The 16,149-nt window shown below is 39.8% G+C and overlaps 1 protein-coding gene across 1 annotated transcript in view; it reads right to left on the reverse strand.

The window, feature by feature from the left end:
- LOC117517316 (protocadherin-16-like) overlaps positions 1 to 16,149 on the reverse strand; it is a 205,747-nt gene that overhangs the window by 45,298 nt on the left and 144,300 nt on the right. The window contains exons 4-6 of the mRNA XM_034178302.1: positions 3,658 to 3,846; positions 562 to 793; positions 221 to 463 (exon numbers count right to left, since the gene is read on the reverse strand). Coding sequence (XP_034034193.1) covers positions 221 to 463; positions 562 to 793; positions 3,658 to 3,846 — 664 coding nt within the window. The remainder of the gene's footprint in view (positions 1 to 220; positions 464 to 561; positions 794 to 3,657; positions 3,847 to 16,149) is intronic.

Below are 16,149 nucleotides of genomic sequence, written 5' to 3' on the forward strand. Positions count from 1 at the left end.
GATATGATTTGCTAATGGACTGTTGAATACGCCTGTTGAGTGGGTATTTGTGCAACTGTTGGAATGAGAGGGAAGATACTGTGCACTCATGTCCATTAGTGCGTTTTCTGTCTTTCCGGGAAAGGACTACACATGTGAGCCATGAACAGTGTGTACACTTACAGTGACAACATTGAGAAAAGTGAGAGTCTGTTAATACCGGAGTTTATACTCCACATACCGTCTCCAGACTTGGTGGCAGCACGGACCACACCCACAGCGGTACCTCTGAGGACGTACTCGGACACAGTGAAGAAATACTGTGCCTGTTCAAACACGGGTGATGTCACTGACCCGCCCACCACGCTCACATTCACCCGGGCGTTGACAGGCGCCGTCAGACCGCCGCCGTCCTCAGCCGTTATGACCATGGAGATCACAGTGTTGGCCTTGCCGTGAAGTGAGCGGGAGAGAGAGATCACACCTGCAGAGGACGACAATGTTCAACAATTTCCATTTCAAACATAAGCTTACTGGTGACGGTTATTGCGTGTGTGTATCTCAGCGCAGTAATGAGTGCACCTGTGTCCTTGTTGAGGGTAAAGAAAGCAGAGCCGCCTCCAGGCACTGTGCGATATGTCACCTTGCCGTTTTCCCCAGCATCGGGGTCATTTGCTGTTACCTTGACAACAGAGGTTCCAGGGGCGCTGTGGGTACTGAGACTGACTGTGTAGAGGGCCGGATAGAAGGTGGGCCGGTTGTCATTAATGTCCACCACTGAGACCCTCACCCGGGCTACTGAGCTCAGACCACCCTACAAAAGACAGAAGTGAAAACATATAAAATGCATCATATTGGCTTTAAAAGGGTTTCTATCAGCAGTGTGACCTTGAATGTTTTTTAGATTAGGGCACGGCTCCACAGTCCTTCATGCACAGCGTGTTGTATTTTATCCAACTACAACTGAATGATCTAAATCAGGGATGTTGAGTCAGTTAAGAGCTGAGATCAAAGTGAAAACAGCTGATAATAGATAAGAAATTGTGGACAGAGATGGTACAGATAAAAAATACACAGCACTTTGAGGCCTAGTAATCAACAGAAAAGTGCTTATTTCAACAGAGGCAAAATCATAAGTAATTGTTTTTGCTAAAGCACATCCTCCCTTATTACACTGCTTTTCCCTGAAGACAATCCTCAGATTTGTATTTGGTCCCTTGGAAAAAGGCAACACACTCCGGGGCTTTCATGTTTGAAACTGAGACAATCGATTTTTAGCACACTGTGTGGAAGATGAAAAGACCACAAAGGAAGCCTGAAAGATGACTTCTTTGTTGAAAATTCTTGAAATATCGTGACAATCAACCATCTTGTGCATTTTTATTTTCTGCAAGGAGTTTGCACCCGTTACAGTGTATATGAGGCCATGAAGAAGAGTAACAGTGGAATCATACCAGGGATGACCCTATCCAGTTACAGATACATCCAAGAATAGCATAAATAAAAACATGTTAATAGTCTACATAGATTAGCAAGTTTCACGATGTGTACTTTCTATGATTCTTTATTTATACAATTTATTATTGCTGTTATCATTATTATTATAATTGTTGTTGTGATAATATTATTTTAATGTTATTATTATTAATTTACATTTTATTTATTATTTTTGCGTTTGTATGTTTACTTTTGTTGTTGTTATAGTTGTCATTATGTGTTTATGTATGTATGTAACATTATTAATGGATGTTGTTGTTATCAGTGTCACTATTGTTATTGTTATAGTATTAAGTATTTTAACTTTGTTATTCCTTCATTTATTTATTTATCCATCCATCCATTTTCTATACCCGCTCACTCCAGTTAAGGGTCACGGGAGGCTGGATCCCAGCAGTCATAGGGTGTGAGGCGCAATACACCCTTGGCAAGACACCAGCCTATCGCAGGGGCATATTTATTTATTTGTTTATTTATTGTGACATGGTGACTGAGTGGTTAGCACTTCTGCCTTATCCCGAGAAGGCAGTGGGATCATTTCTTATCTTGTCCTTTCTGAGTGGAGTTTGCATGATCCCCCTGTCTTTGCATAGGCATTGGGTACCTCCCATTTCCAAAAATATGCAGATTAGATAAACTGAGAACTTAAAATTGACCGTAGGCAAGTTTCTCTGTCTACATGATAGGCTCCAGTTGCATGTTGAACGTTTATTTTATTTTATTTATTTTCTACATTTGGGCTGGAGCCTACACCTTGGACAGGCTGCCAGTCTATTGCAGACCCTTATTCATTTATTTATTTATAGTTCAACAGGATTAAAGCCACACTCACTAAAGCTGGAACAACAATGGCTGTGTTGTCTGATTACATAATGACCATCATGGAAAGTAAATTGTTGATACATCCTTTGTCTCAGGGTCCTCTGGGCGCACACACACTGGAGTCTGCACTGGTTACATCATATATGAGGACATTAAAAACAGGAAGAGTACAGACGGCCGACACCAGAAAGGGGTGTGACTCAAAATGTGGAGGCTGTGTGGTACATTATAAGACTGACTTTCCTTTACCTCCACCAAGGGAGTCATGTTTTTGGGGATGGTTGTCTGTCTGTCACCAGTATTGTGCAAAAAATACTAAACAGATTTTCTTGAAATATGGTGAAAAAACCCCATATGAGCCAAGGAAGAAATTCTAAGCATTTGGAGCAGATCCAACTAAGAGGCAGATCCCATTTTTTCATGTTCTTTTTCTGGTATATATGGAATGGAATTTCATGAAAGTGTTGAAACATGCCTTCCCTGGTCATTTAAAAGTAAGCAGAAAAAAATATGTCCTGGATCTGCCCCCTTCATAGGACCTGCTCCAAAATGAATGCTTTCTTCTTTGGCCCATACTGAAGATCTGTTCAGCAGTTTTTGCATAATCCTGCTAACATTTGTTTCTAATAGTTACAGAGATATGTATGAAGTTTTGGGGGGTGGTTTATGCTCTCACCAGACACTGTAGTAGTTTTTGTTATCTCATGGTTATTATTGATTTTTTTTTCTTTATTTTTACATACATAATAATATTTTATTGTTGTTTATGTGATGATTGTGTTTATTAGGTTGTATTATTATTTCTTCCCAAGTTTTATTTATTTATTTTGTTGTTTTTGTTGTGCTTATTATTTTTTTCTTTTGGTTTCTATGAATTATTGCTATTATTATTATTATCATTGTTGCGATACTATTATTTAATTTTGTTATCACTGAATTACATATTATTCATTTATTTATTCATAGTTTAGCAGAATTTAATCCACATTCACTAAAGATGGAGCAGCATAGGTTATGATGTATGATTACATAATAACTGTAATGGAACGTGAAAGCGTGGAATCAGCTTCAACTACTATAATCTTAAAACTACATTTAATATATTTTATATATTTTATTTCTCTTTTTTTGCTTGTTCTCTGATATCTTTGCATGCCATTGATACTTCAATCGATTGTTTGTTTTTAAGACATTGAATAATGGACACTGTCGTCTTCAAACATATTAAGTTCTCTGACCAAGGCCAATTATGACACACACACACACATGTAGGACTCATTTTCATAACAACTGCATTTTAATGACTATGGATAAAGGAATATTTTACAAGCAAGAGGTTTTCAGTAAAATCCTTCTTACTCCATCCGTGGCGGTTACAGTTAAGTCAAACTTGTCTGGCCCCTCATCCCGGTCCAGAGCTGTGCTGAGGCACAGCTCGCCCTTCTCCTTCTCTAAGGTAAAGTGACTTGGTGTTGGACCCCCAGAGCCTGAACCCAGGGTGTATGATATGGCACCGAAGGAACCGCGGTCCTCATCTGTGGCTGACACCTGAGGGAGAAGAGATATGAAGTCAGAGGTGGTTGGTCCACTAACGCCAAATGGCCCATGAGACAGAGAGTTTCAACATCACCACTGCAGGTCAGCAAATCTGCATGAAAGAAAACTTACAAGTGTCAGAAGCATTATTTACAAGCTATGGCTGTTTCCCTATTAACGCCCCATAATACAGGAACCTCATAGGACACAGACACACACTTGTACAAATATCACACACCATAGCACTATTTATTAGAATTTCCAGCGTACGATAAAACCCAGGCATCTGTGAGAGTGATTCACTTTTATAAATCACAAATAAAGACCATGATTAAAGAAAGACAGATTCTCTCTGTGGTCAGCAGACAGAATTGAACATACTTTGACACATTTCAGGTATTTACCCATTTTACACCAATGAAGGGTTTAAACTGTTAACACAAATATAAATCTCACCTTTTGTCTGACCTTTTTTTTTTTTTTTTTGCACATGTATAGACAAATATACATAAAGTCTTGCTCACAAAGCAGAAAAGTGAAATGACGTTCACGTTCTGCGGAAATATCTCCAACTGAAGTCTGGCACTGAACCGTGACCGTGTCTGTTGGTCTTTATTAGTTTGTTAAAAGCAGTGTTCTCCCTCAGATCCTGAAACTTTGAAGGCGAGCCAAATTCCAGGAGGCATGACATCCCAACATCACTCCCATTCTGTCAAGCAGCGGCACAACCACAATGCAACACATGTGATGAAGCTTTGAAATGTCCAAGTTTGGAATATTTTCATATTTGACAATAATTACATTCCATTCATTTCACTGAGACTTTTATCCAAAGTGACTTACAAGTGAGGAATCAATGAAATCAAATCAATGAATACATCTTTATAATTTAAGGGAGACTTCAGTATAATGATGAATGACATCTTTACAAACACACAAACTACTGAGTGCAAAAATGTAAGTTGATACCAGTGAGTGACATCTGACAGGGTGCTGAAAGGTAGAGAGAGAAGACGAAGCACAGAGTAAGTGTAAGTTAGGCGTGATAGCTTTGTTGGTAACACTTTACTTGAAGATATCGTCATAATAGTGACATAACACTGTCATAAGTGTTACATGACACAGTCATGAACGTGTCATAAACATTATGTCAATGTCGTAAATGTTTATGACTGCTGTCAGTCAGTGTCATTCGGTTTTTGTAAAGACAAGTTGATATTCTTTGGGTTGTCTTGATTATGATAACTTGATATTAATCAAAGCAGCATATCCAGAAGTTGTCTTTGGCCTTTTTGGTCTTCTGTTGTATGCCAACTTGTCAACATGTGTCATTTTAAGAACAACACCCATGCATGCACAGATGAGTGCAATAATACTTATAAGTCAAAACCACAACTGCGTTGAGTGGAAACTAAAATTGATGCTTATTTTGTGATACACACTTATTTGATAGGGCACTGGGAGCTGACTCCTAACAATGGCTACCTCTGAATACTCATGCTGTCTTACTATACAGTTGGCAGAAAGCAGTATCTGAATACACAGTGGGCATTTGGGAGAAGTCAGCAGTACCAAGATGAACAACTACTTCCGTAATGTGCAAACGGAATACACTACCCTATCCTGTGAGGTAGGTGGAGCCTGATCAGCAACTTCAGCCAAATACAACTGGTGGTCAGTATGACTTGAGACTTGACTTGAGACTTGACTTGGGACTTGTTTTGAGACATGTGATTTGCCAATTCATGACTTGAGATTAACTTGCTGGTAACTTCATCCCACCGCTGTCAGGAACCATTTAAAAGGTCTACCATGGAAAAATAAAATTAGCAATTGTAGACATGCATACGAGGTCTGTCCATAAAGTATCGTACCTTTTTATTTTTTTTTTAAACTATATGGATTTGATTCATATGTTTTCACGTCAGACAAGCTTGAATGCTTGTGCGCATGCATGAGTTTTTCCACGCCTGTCGGTGACGTCATTCGCTTGTGAGCACGCCTTGTGGAAGGAGTGGTCCTGCCCCGTCGTCGGATTTTCATTGTCTGGAAATGGCGGAATGATTTGGGTTTTTTCCATCAGATTCGATTTGGAAGCGAGACAAAGGAACACCTCCGTTTCGGTGGGTCAGAGGACAAGTTTGGACATGTCTATCTCGGCTTTCAATGCTTACCAGTCCAGTAAGTATCAGTGAAATTGTGGAGAGCTGGACATGTCCAAACTTGTCCTCTGACAAGCCGAAACGGAGGTGTTCCTTTGTCTCGCTTCCAAAGCGAATCGGTCGTGACGCGTGAAGCCTCCGCGCGGCTTTCCATGACAAAATCTCTTGTTAAAAGTGAAATCTGCTGGAAAATGGCTGATGTCCAGCTCTTGTGATAACCAGAGAAAGAGCACACGACGGTCTCGTATCCACAGAGCCATCAGCTCAGAAATGGTCCGGTGGCTTGTGCCGTGTCGTCGCAGCTCGGAGCGCGGCGCACTGAGCGTCCTTAAAGGGGTCCTTAAAGCTGTACTACCAGACCTTATTCTCTGTGAAGCCCGTAAAATTTTCACCGAAAGCCAGATAAATTTTTCGAATAGTTTCCAGGTGCCAGTCTCTAACAGCTTCTGAAAAAATTCTGATGGAAAAAAACCCCAAATCATTCCGCCATTTCCAGACAATGAAAATCCGACGATGGGGCGGGACCACTCCTTCCACAAGGCGTGCTCACAGGCAAATGACGTCACCGACAGGCATGGAAAAACTCACGCATGCGCACAAAGGTTCAAGCTTGTCTGACGTGAAAACATATGAATCAAATCCATATAGTTTAAAAATAATAATAAAAAGGTACGACACTTTATGGACAGACCTCGTATACATCATCTCGACACATCTGGGCCAAAGGACAGGAAAGATGTCAGCAGTGTAGTACATCCGAATTGTGCCCCTACAACTATTCCGGCATGGCGAACAGAACAGCTTCAACCCTTGGATATCAATGTGAGCAGAGTGTTTAAGTTGACGCTGAGAGCTGCGTGGGAGCACTGGGTGAGCGACGGCGGAGGATTAGCGTGTGCACTTGGAAGGAGCTGGCGTCGATGATTGTGAAAAGCGTTTGAAGCAGACGAACATGGTGTTTATTCCGGGACGGCTAACAAAACAGCTTCAACCCTTGGATATCAGTGTGAGCAGAGTTGACGCTGAGAGCTGCATGGGAGCACTGAGCGACGGCGGAGGATTAGCGTCTGCACTTGGAAGGAGCTGGATCGACACCGCTGGGTGGTCATGAGCTGCGCAGGTAGGTGCTGCATGGTTCGGCTCGCAATGTGGTCCGCAAAATACAAACATATCCGTAGGTAAAATGCAGCTCACGAGAGGGCACTCGAGGCTTGTGTGACTGTTCCTGCGACTTCTGACTACCATAGAAAAATAAAAATTTTAACGTTACTGATAACATAACAAGACAACGGAGAAGGCCCGAAAAAATGCCACCAAAAAGAAAATCATACTCTGCAGATTACAAGTTGCGACTGGTGAAATATGCATCCGAAAACGGTAGCCGTCACAATATTATCATCTGAACTTTTCATGTTAACATACCTGTATGTCCATGGGACTTATAGTCCAGTGGACCTTATTTATGGTTTATTTTTCTTTATAATGGATAAAGTGGCTGGTGCGACTTATACTCCGGTGCGACTTATTTATGGTTTGTTTTTCTTTATAATGGATAAAGTGGCTGGTGCGACTTATACTCCGGTGCGACTTATAGTCCGGAAAATACGGTATATACTACAGTAACATTTGGGTAGTAGGTTCCTAACCGATGTTAGCACATACAGAGTATTCAGATTTTGGAAATGTATTAATATGACTGGGGTTGTCACAAGGCAAAAAAAAGTAATCTTATCTTTTAAGAGCTATTCCTTTGCTGAGTTTGCTTTGGATTATTACTGAGACTTCCTGTGCAGGATGATGTTGAGACTGACACTATCTTCAGGATCTAGACACATGTCTGGGTGTTCCTGAATATTTCCTGGCTGGCTGTGATGGATTAACCACCTGTGGTGACGAGGACTCAATGACACTCACATATGACATGACCAATTCTTTTCACTAAATCTAATTAAAAAGACTTAAATTCTCCTTCCTGTCCACCTGGTCAAAGGATGATTTCATCGTCACCTCAAGAAAATGTGCTGATCTTCACAATCAACAGAGATGAGTGTTAATATATCCATCCATTTTCCATACCCTCTTACTCCAGTTAAGGGTCACAGGGGGGATAATACAGTAAACCGTGTATATATGTGCAATTGTTAAACTTAGTAAGAGCAGTAATTGGCTGCTATACATGAAGACCACTGGGAACTGAAGCAAAGTCTGTGAATGTTTACTAGCACTGAGGTTGGGAAGGACATTGATTCTCCATGCATCCTAAAATGTAAGAAGCTTACATACTATGGTATGTAACACAAAGTTGACCCTAAGAACAGATCTATGCAAGCACAAGTTCAGGAACACATGGGGACAATAAAATGAAAGATATAATGATTTGGGTTTTGGCGGTTATGCGGTTGCAGGATGAAAACGCTGAAGCAATAACATACTGTAAATCAATTAGTTTTTGTTGAAAAAGAACAACATAGAAATAATGACAGGAAGGTACACCAGAGCTATCAACGCCTCATAAAGGATATGGAATCTGTGAGGTTTTGCTTTCCACTTGTCAGATCATCTGGTCACAAATATACCATTTAAACCACAAAAACCAAAGGGGACAGTGAATTTGTTCCTGTGTCCTGTATTTGTAGAATTTATCACAACAGTGGGGACTAATGCCAGTAGAGGTAACTGAGTAAACACGCAGTCTACGTATCTTCATAAATCAAGAGAGCGATGTTTGGCAAGAAGTAATTCCTCCCACATTGGGCCGTGTTTTCTGATCCGTGACCAACCAGCCAACTTCTACACACCATTTGTCATTGTGCTCTCCAGAGGCATCCCACAGTGATAAACACACGGTACATAGCAACATAAACACGGTCAGCAGTCCAAACCGTCAACATCTACATTTCTGTTCTGCCGAAGTATACACCAATTAGCGATACTGTATGTTTGTCACCATGATACCTGACGTAACACCATGTGGGATTTCCTACAGTGTTTTGGATGTGGTAGGTAAATGGATTTATAGACTCTGTAACTGAAAGCTCAAAGAGTTGCTGCTTATATCACTGGTGTCCAGAATTACTCAGTGTAAGTTGTTTTGGAGAGTTTAGTAAGTCATCTCCTGTGTATTGCATGTATGAGCTACAACTGACAAGATCATATTAAAAGAAGTACATATTGTGGATTTTCACATTGATTTTTATAGGTTATTGGCATAAACTGAATTTAGGGGATGTCTGGAAGGTAGATCAACATTTTAATTTGTGGTACACATTGAAAAATAATCTGACATGGTGATACTATGCAGAATTGGGATACATCCTGGAAAATCATCAGTGTGGCTTTTTTTTTTAAGTTCTACAACCCCTGGCAAAAATTATGGAATCACCGGCCTCGGACGATGTTCATTCAGTTGTTTAAATTTGTAGAAAAAAAGCAGATCACAGACATGACACAAAACTAAAGTCATTTCAAATGGCAACTTTCTGGCTTTAAGAAACACTATAAGAAATTAGGAAAAAAAATCGTGGCAGTCAGTAACAGTTACTTTTTTAGACCACGCAGAGGGAAAAAAAATATGGAATCACTCAATTCTGAGGAATAAATTATGGAATCATGAAAAACAAAAGAACGCTCCAACACATCACTAGTATTTTGTTGCACCACCTCTGGCTTTTATAACAGCGTGCAGTCTCTGAGGCATGGACTTAATGAGTGACAAACAGTACTCTTCATCAATCTGGCTCCAACTTTCTCTGATTGCTGTTGCCAGATCAGCTTTGCAGGTTGGAGCCTTGTCATGGACTATTTACTTCAACTTCCACCAAAGATTTTCAATTGGATTAAGATCCGGACTATTTGCAGGCCATGACATTGACCCTATGTGTCTTTTTGCAAGGAATGTTTTCACAGTTTTTGCTCTATGGCAACATGCATTATCATCTTGAAAAATGATTTCATCATCCCCAAACATCCTTTCAATTGATGGGTAAGAAAAGTGTCCAAAATATCAACGTAAACTTGTGCATTTATTGATGATGTAATGACAGCCATCTCCCCAGTGCTTTTACCTGACATGCAGCCCCATATCATCAATGACTGTGGAAATTTATATGTTCTCTTCAGGCAGTCATCTTTATAAATCTCATTGGAATGGCACCAAACAAAAGTTTCAGCATGATCACCTTGCCCAATGCAGATTCGAGATTCATCACTGAATATGACTTTCATCCAGTCATCCACAATCCACGATTGTTTTTCCTTAGCCCATTGTAACCTTGTTTTTTTCTGTTTAGGTGTTAATGATGGCTTTCGTTTAGCTTTTCTGTATGTAAATCCCATTTCCTTTAGGCGGTTTCTTACAGTTCGGTCACAGACGTTGACTCCAGTTTCCTCCCATTCGTTCCTCATTTGTTTTGTTGTGCATTTTCGATTTTTGAGACATATTGCTTTAAGTTTTCTGTCTTGACGTTTTGATGTCTTCCTTGGTCTACCAGTATGTTTGCCTCTAACAACCTTCCCATGTTGTTTGTATTTGGTCCAGAGTTTTTACACAGCTGACTGTGAACAACCAACATCTTTTGCAACATTGTGTGATGATTTACCCTCTTTTAAGAGTTTGATAATCCTCTCCTTTGTCTCAATTGACATCTCTCGTGTTGGAGCCATGAATCATGTCAGTCCACTTGGTGCAACAGCTCTCCAAGGTGTGATCACTCCTTTATAGATGCAGACTAACGAGCAGATCTGATTTGATGCAGGTGTTAGTTTTGGGGATGAAAATTTACAGGGTGATTCCATAATTTATTCCTCAGAATTGAGTGAGTCCATATTTTTTTCCCTCTGCTTGGTCTAAAAAAGTAACTGTTACTGACTGCCACAATTTTTTTTTCTTGATTTCTTATAGTGTTTCTTATAGTCAGAAAGTTGCCATTTGAAATGACTTTAGTTTTGTGTCATGTCTGTGATCTGCTTTTTTTCTACAAAATTAAACAACTGAATGAACATCCTCCGAGGCCGGTGATTCCATAATTTTTGCCAGGGGTTGTAGTGTACTTATACAGAACTAATTTTAATCAATAAGCCCAGTGTTTGACCTGGGAATAAGGACTGCACAATGCAATACAAGTGTAATTGGCACTTTCCAATTGACGCTGTTGTGTTTTTCATGTCCAGCATCCATGTCATCTTAATACAGAGTTGAACTGCTCTTGTGTGTGCACCCATGGGTATGTTAACTTAAAAATGAGGTGTGGTCATGCGAAGTGTTTGTGACTTGATATCCTATGGATCTAGACCATGTTTTACACCATAAACCACAAAAAAATCTAGTCTAAAGTCAAGCACAATGCCTTTGGGATATTTAAACGGTAGAATATGAAATGGTAGAAATACGCCTTACCCAAGTGGGTTCATGACACAAGTACACCCTGCTTCCAGTAACAGTATATGCCAACATTCATTGGATGTTTTAATTGCTGGTTTAACAGTTTATCTCCACTGCAAAAACTGTCCCAAAATAAGACAAATAATCCAAAATCTAGCCAAACTTTCTTGTATTAAGCACAAAAATTTGCCAGTGGGGAAAGAAAAAAATTACTTGGTTAGAATTCTCAAGAGTAGCAAAATATCTATGCACTGAATAATCAAAATGTGCTTTAAAACTAGCCAGAATTCTTATTTTAAGAATAGCCTCTGTCTTATAATAAGGAAAACAATCTTGTTACTTTGCTTGAACGATTTGAAATCCATTGCCTTTTCTTGTTACTGGTTAAAAACAGGTTGATATCAGCTGGAAAAACTTAAGAAAATGTGAAATATTTTCCTAAAATAGGACATTTTTTGGGGGGTTAAAAAATCTTTGACAAGATTATTTAAAAAAAAAATAAAGTCAAATTCCTCAAATCAGATTTCTTTAAACAAGTCTCTCTTTTTTTTAACTTTCTTACATATCAGTTTTGGTAGTGTCTCTCCTGGGCAAGAACAAAATAAATGGGATAGTAAAAATATAGTATATTTTCAGAGTGTGCGTAAGCATACATGCACTGTATGTGTGATTAACAATACGTTTTAGCAGAGCAAACATCAGGATAATGGAATCTGTGAGTCAGAGAGTCAGCAGCCAATCGTGCCAAAGAGATGATTGATCGACAACATTACTATTGGACATGGATATATCCCAGTGTGCAGAGCACGCAAGGTTTGCAACATCCCTCTGATGAATTTCATCAGCCATGAAATTTTGGTTCTAATACACACAGTACAAGTGAGGACAAGTGTACCTCTTATTTTGGGTCATCTTTTAATGACCATAACATAAAGAGAACATGTGAGAACAGTCATTTTTGAGAGAAACTTTAAATGAACCTGAGAAGTTGGGTATGTAAGAAGGAGACTATACTGTACGTACATATGTGCAAGTCTAACAATGAATTATAGCTTGCACATACTCTGTAGTCCACTGAGCCTCTATCTTTTGTCTGCTCCATCTCTTCCAGACAATCTTTGTACGATCTCGTATATATGGCTTCACTCAGGTCACCGACATGAACTTCAACTTTTCCTCTGCAACTAGACTCAAAGACGTCATGCGGAATGATCTTTAAGCTCTATTTAACCCAGTAAAGGAGTGGCTGTCTCTCTGGGACATGGTCCAGATTAAGACTAACATCTAATGATAACCGTAGATCAGCATCTTCCAAAAAAAAAAAAAAAAAAACTCTTCTGTTGTACAGCAACCAGAGTTAATGAAACAGCATGAGGGATGTGTATGACATCATACAGCAGAAAACTATACTGAACCAAATATGAAGCCTAAAGTATTCTGCCTCTGTTGAAATTAAATTGTAGATGAAATGAAATTATGTAGATATTCTTAATAGTACCCCAGTTTCACATTGCATAAATAAATGAACAAACTAAATATCAGAATCTTTCATACAAATCATCATTTTTGCAGCCAGTATTCTTTAGATGAGTTATGGGATGGATTCATGAACAATTCTAAATCCTAAGTCACTGAATGTGTCTTGGATTTCACTGGAGAAGGCAGCTCTCAAAAACTGATATAAGAAGGAGACAAGTGTGGGAAGCCACCAAGAAGCAAGTGAAAACTACAGAGGTTATGCACCTTTCAGGCTACACATAGTGCCAGGTTTGTCCCAAGTTGCATCACCAGTTCTAAAAGAAGATTTGAAATTTCAGAAGATTTTGCAGCTAGTTTGCCAGAAGGCACATGGGATACTCAAGCCTACAATTTATTTATTGTATGTAAACCCTTCTCTAGTCCACTTTACCATGAAACTGGGACTAATGGTGCAACAGATAACAGATAAACAGTTTCCCCAGCCTGTCCTCAGCCTCTGACATCAAGAGATGTCTGGAAAGAGTTTGGATGGACCGATTGTCTGCTTGGGTGATTGCCATCCAGGACTCAAGGTGGTTCCATGATGGTTGCAGCAATGAGTAGCCCCCACCTGATCATAGGCAGGCTTCCATTACCTTCCAAACTGCACAATTTGAAGTCCCGGATAGGAAATACACATTTTTTTGGTTTATTTTTTTGTTTATTTTTTGTTTAAACTCTCTTAAATGTTCAAAAAAAACTTTAATCTAGCATGAGATGGTTTTTCAGGTGATTCGAATAAGCCTCATTTCACAAATTGAAAGTAACCGTTTTTTTAACCGTATTACAAACCACATGAGGTACAGAGAGAGTCACATGACATTCTAAAATATATCTGACAGCACGTTTGGGCGAAATAAGCGATGGAGAGCTCGTTAAACCTTATAAACGATAATGTTACAATAAAATTGGATTAAATAAACAACAACATGGTAATATTTAGCAGGCGTTACCCTTCAGTCGCCATTACTATTGGAATTACAGTTCTCGCAATCACCTCACTGGATTAACAGCTATCGCGAGAGGACAAACCCCAGCAGTTACATTCAATCACTCAATGGAAATGCTGTCATTTCACAACCCAGTGTCACAGCAGTTCGTTACGAAAAGTACATGGGTTCTTGACGGGGTTACAAAAATGGGGTGTTTTTAGTAATGGGGCACAAATTAATTTTGTGACAGTGCCCACAAAATGTGGGGTGAAGGGGGGGGGTCTGTGGGGGTCATGATTAATGTTTGGGGAGGGAACACACTTACACTATGGTTATGGTTAGAGTTAGGAGAAGGGAAAGACTATGAATAGCAAAATAAAAAACCTGACAAGGGCACAAAAAAAAAGTGAGAAGGTTTGACCACATTACTCCCATTTTGGCATCTCTTCACTTCCTGCATGTCTCTGCAAGATCAGATTTTAAGGTCCTGCTACTGGCCTATAAAGTTGTTCACGGTCTGGCACCACCCTACTTGGTGGATCTACTTAAGCCCTAGGTACCGGCCCAGGCTCTGTGCTCACAGGACGCAGGATTTCTCTGCGTCCCTTGGGTGAAGAAAACGTCTGTGGGACATAAGAGCTTTTTCCTAACATGCCCCGGTCCTGTGGAATGATCTCCCTGTTTTAATGAGGCAGTCAAACTCCGTGGAGATTTTTAAGTTGAGTCTGAAGACACATTTGTTTGCTATTTTATATTATTAATATATTGTTTACTTTTTTTTTTTTACCTTTTTAACTTTTTTATCATGATTTTATCCTTTTCATCATGCTCTTTGATTTTTTTGATTTCATTTGTTTTGTTTTTTCTTGTTGAATTGTTTTTCTGTGAAGCGCCTTGAGACGACGCTGTTGTGATTTGGCGCTCTATACGTTTAATAAATTGAACTGAATTAAAATTGGGCTGCATTTCACGATAGTGTTTTGTCTAATTTGAAAATATCGTTTAACTTATGTGAAAATCTGCAATGGACACCCAGTTACTCGTACACTGTCCAAATACTTCTGTACCTGACTGACACTCTGCTCGCTCTCTCTGCTTTTTCCCGTTTGTTTACTTGCTTCTCCCTTGAACCTACTATTATGCCTCTCTCTTTCATTACAACCAGGGCTTTAACCTTTTTGGTGTTCTGTATCTCTACTCCTCTCTCTTCCCATCTCCTCCAGATGTGGGCGCAGATCCAGATGGATCCCGCTGGCCTCCGCAGTTTGTCTCTGTAAAACATCTTTTTGTGTCAGAGCGAGTCTGCCCTGGACTTCTCAGTCCCAGCTGTAGCTCTGCTCAGCTCTGGACTTTTATAGCTTCTTGTGAAAAAGCGAGTGACACAGAAAGACATAAAAAAGGACAGAGACCCTGAGTTAAATTGTGCAAAACACAGAGTTGTCCCAATCTAATCCAGTCTTCCTCTGACTTGTGCCAACCATGAATATCTATAAACCAGTATCATCATCCATGAGGTTAAAAAACAAAGACTTGCAGATGTTTGTTTCCTTCCATATGCAAGTGGAAAGCATTGCATGATGGGCGTGCAGCTTGTGGACTGAATGTCTCATTCCTGGATAACTGCGCAAAAGGTATTTACAACGATGTGAATTAGAGGGTTCAAGAGCAAGTTCACTTGCACCCTATTGAGTTTCATTCCTCGTATTAGTCCTTCTCAAATGTCAGCCAGGACACCGTGGGTATGATTAAGATATATGGCAGAGAAGATGAGAAGAGAGAGAATTGTGGGAGAGGGAATGACGGGGGAAATACTCTGGCAGAGGAACAAAAGGCGACAATAACACGAGACCTTGAAATGGAAGAGAGGACGACCAAGTCTCAAGCTCCCTTCTCATTCGATCTCCCTTTTCTGAGCATCTCTCCTCTTTTCTATCGTCTCTCGCGCTTGTTCTTTCACCACCCTATTACGACAAGTGCTTGTTGTCTTTCATGTGGAGCTCACGGCTGGAAATAATTAGGAACATCAAACCGCTGAAGGGAAGAGTGGAAGAGGGAGGTGAAAGAGACCCAGCGAGGATGATTGACTTCTATATCTGAAGGAAAGAATGTTAATGTTATTAATGAATACAATAAGGGTTACACATACACACATGCATGCATGTGCATGTGTGTATGCACACAAATAGTTGTTTACAGATGTTTCACAGTTAAAGCTAAACTCAACAGCTAAAGTTATACAGGTTTCAGTTTGTGGGATTTATCATGCAGGAGATGTGGCGTTAATGCTGAGGTGAAACAATCAATAAATCACTCAATCGATGAA

Source organism: Thalassophryne amazonica, chromosome 9 (assembly GCF_902500255.1).
Source record: "Thalassophryne amazonica chromosome 9, fThaAma1.1, whole genome shotgun sequence".
In the NCBI taxonomy this organism is placed as follows: domain Eukaryota; kingdom Metazoa; phylum Chordata; class Actinopteri; order Batrachoidiformes; family Batrachoididae; genus Thalassophryne; species Thalassophryne amazonica.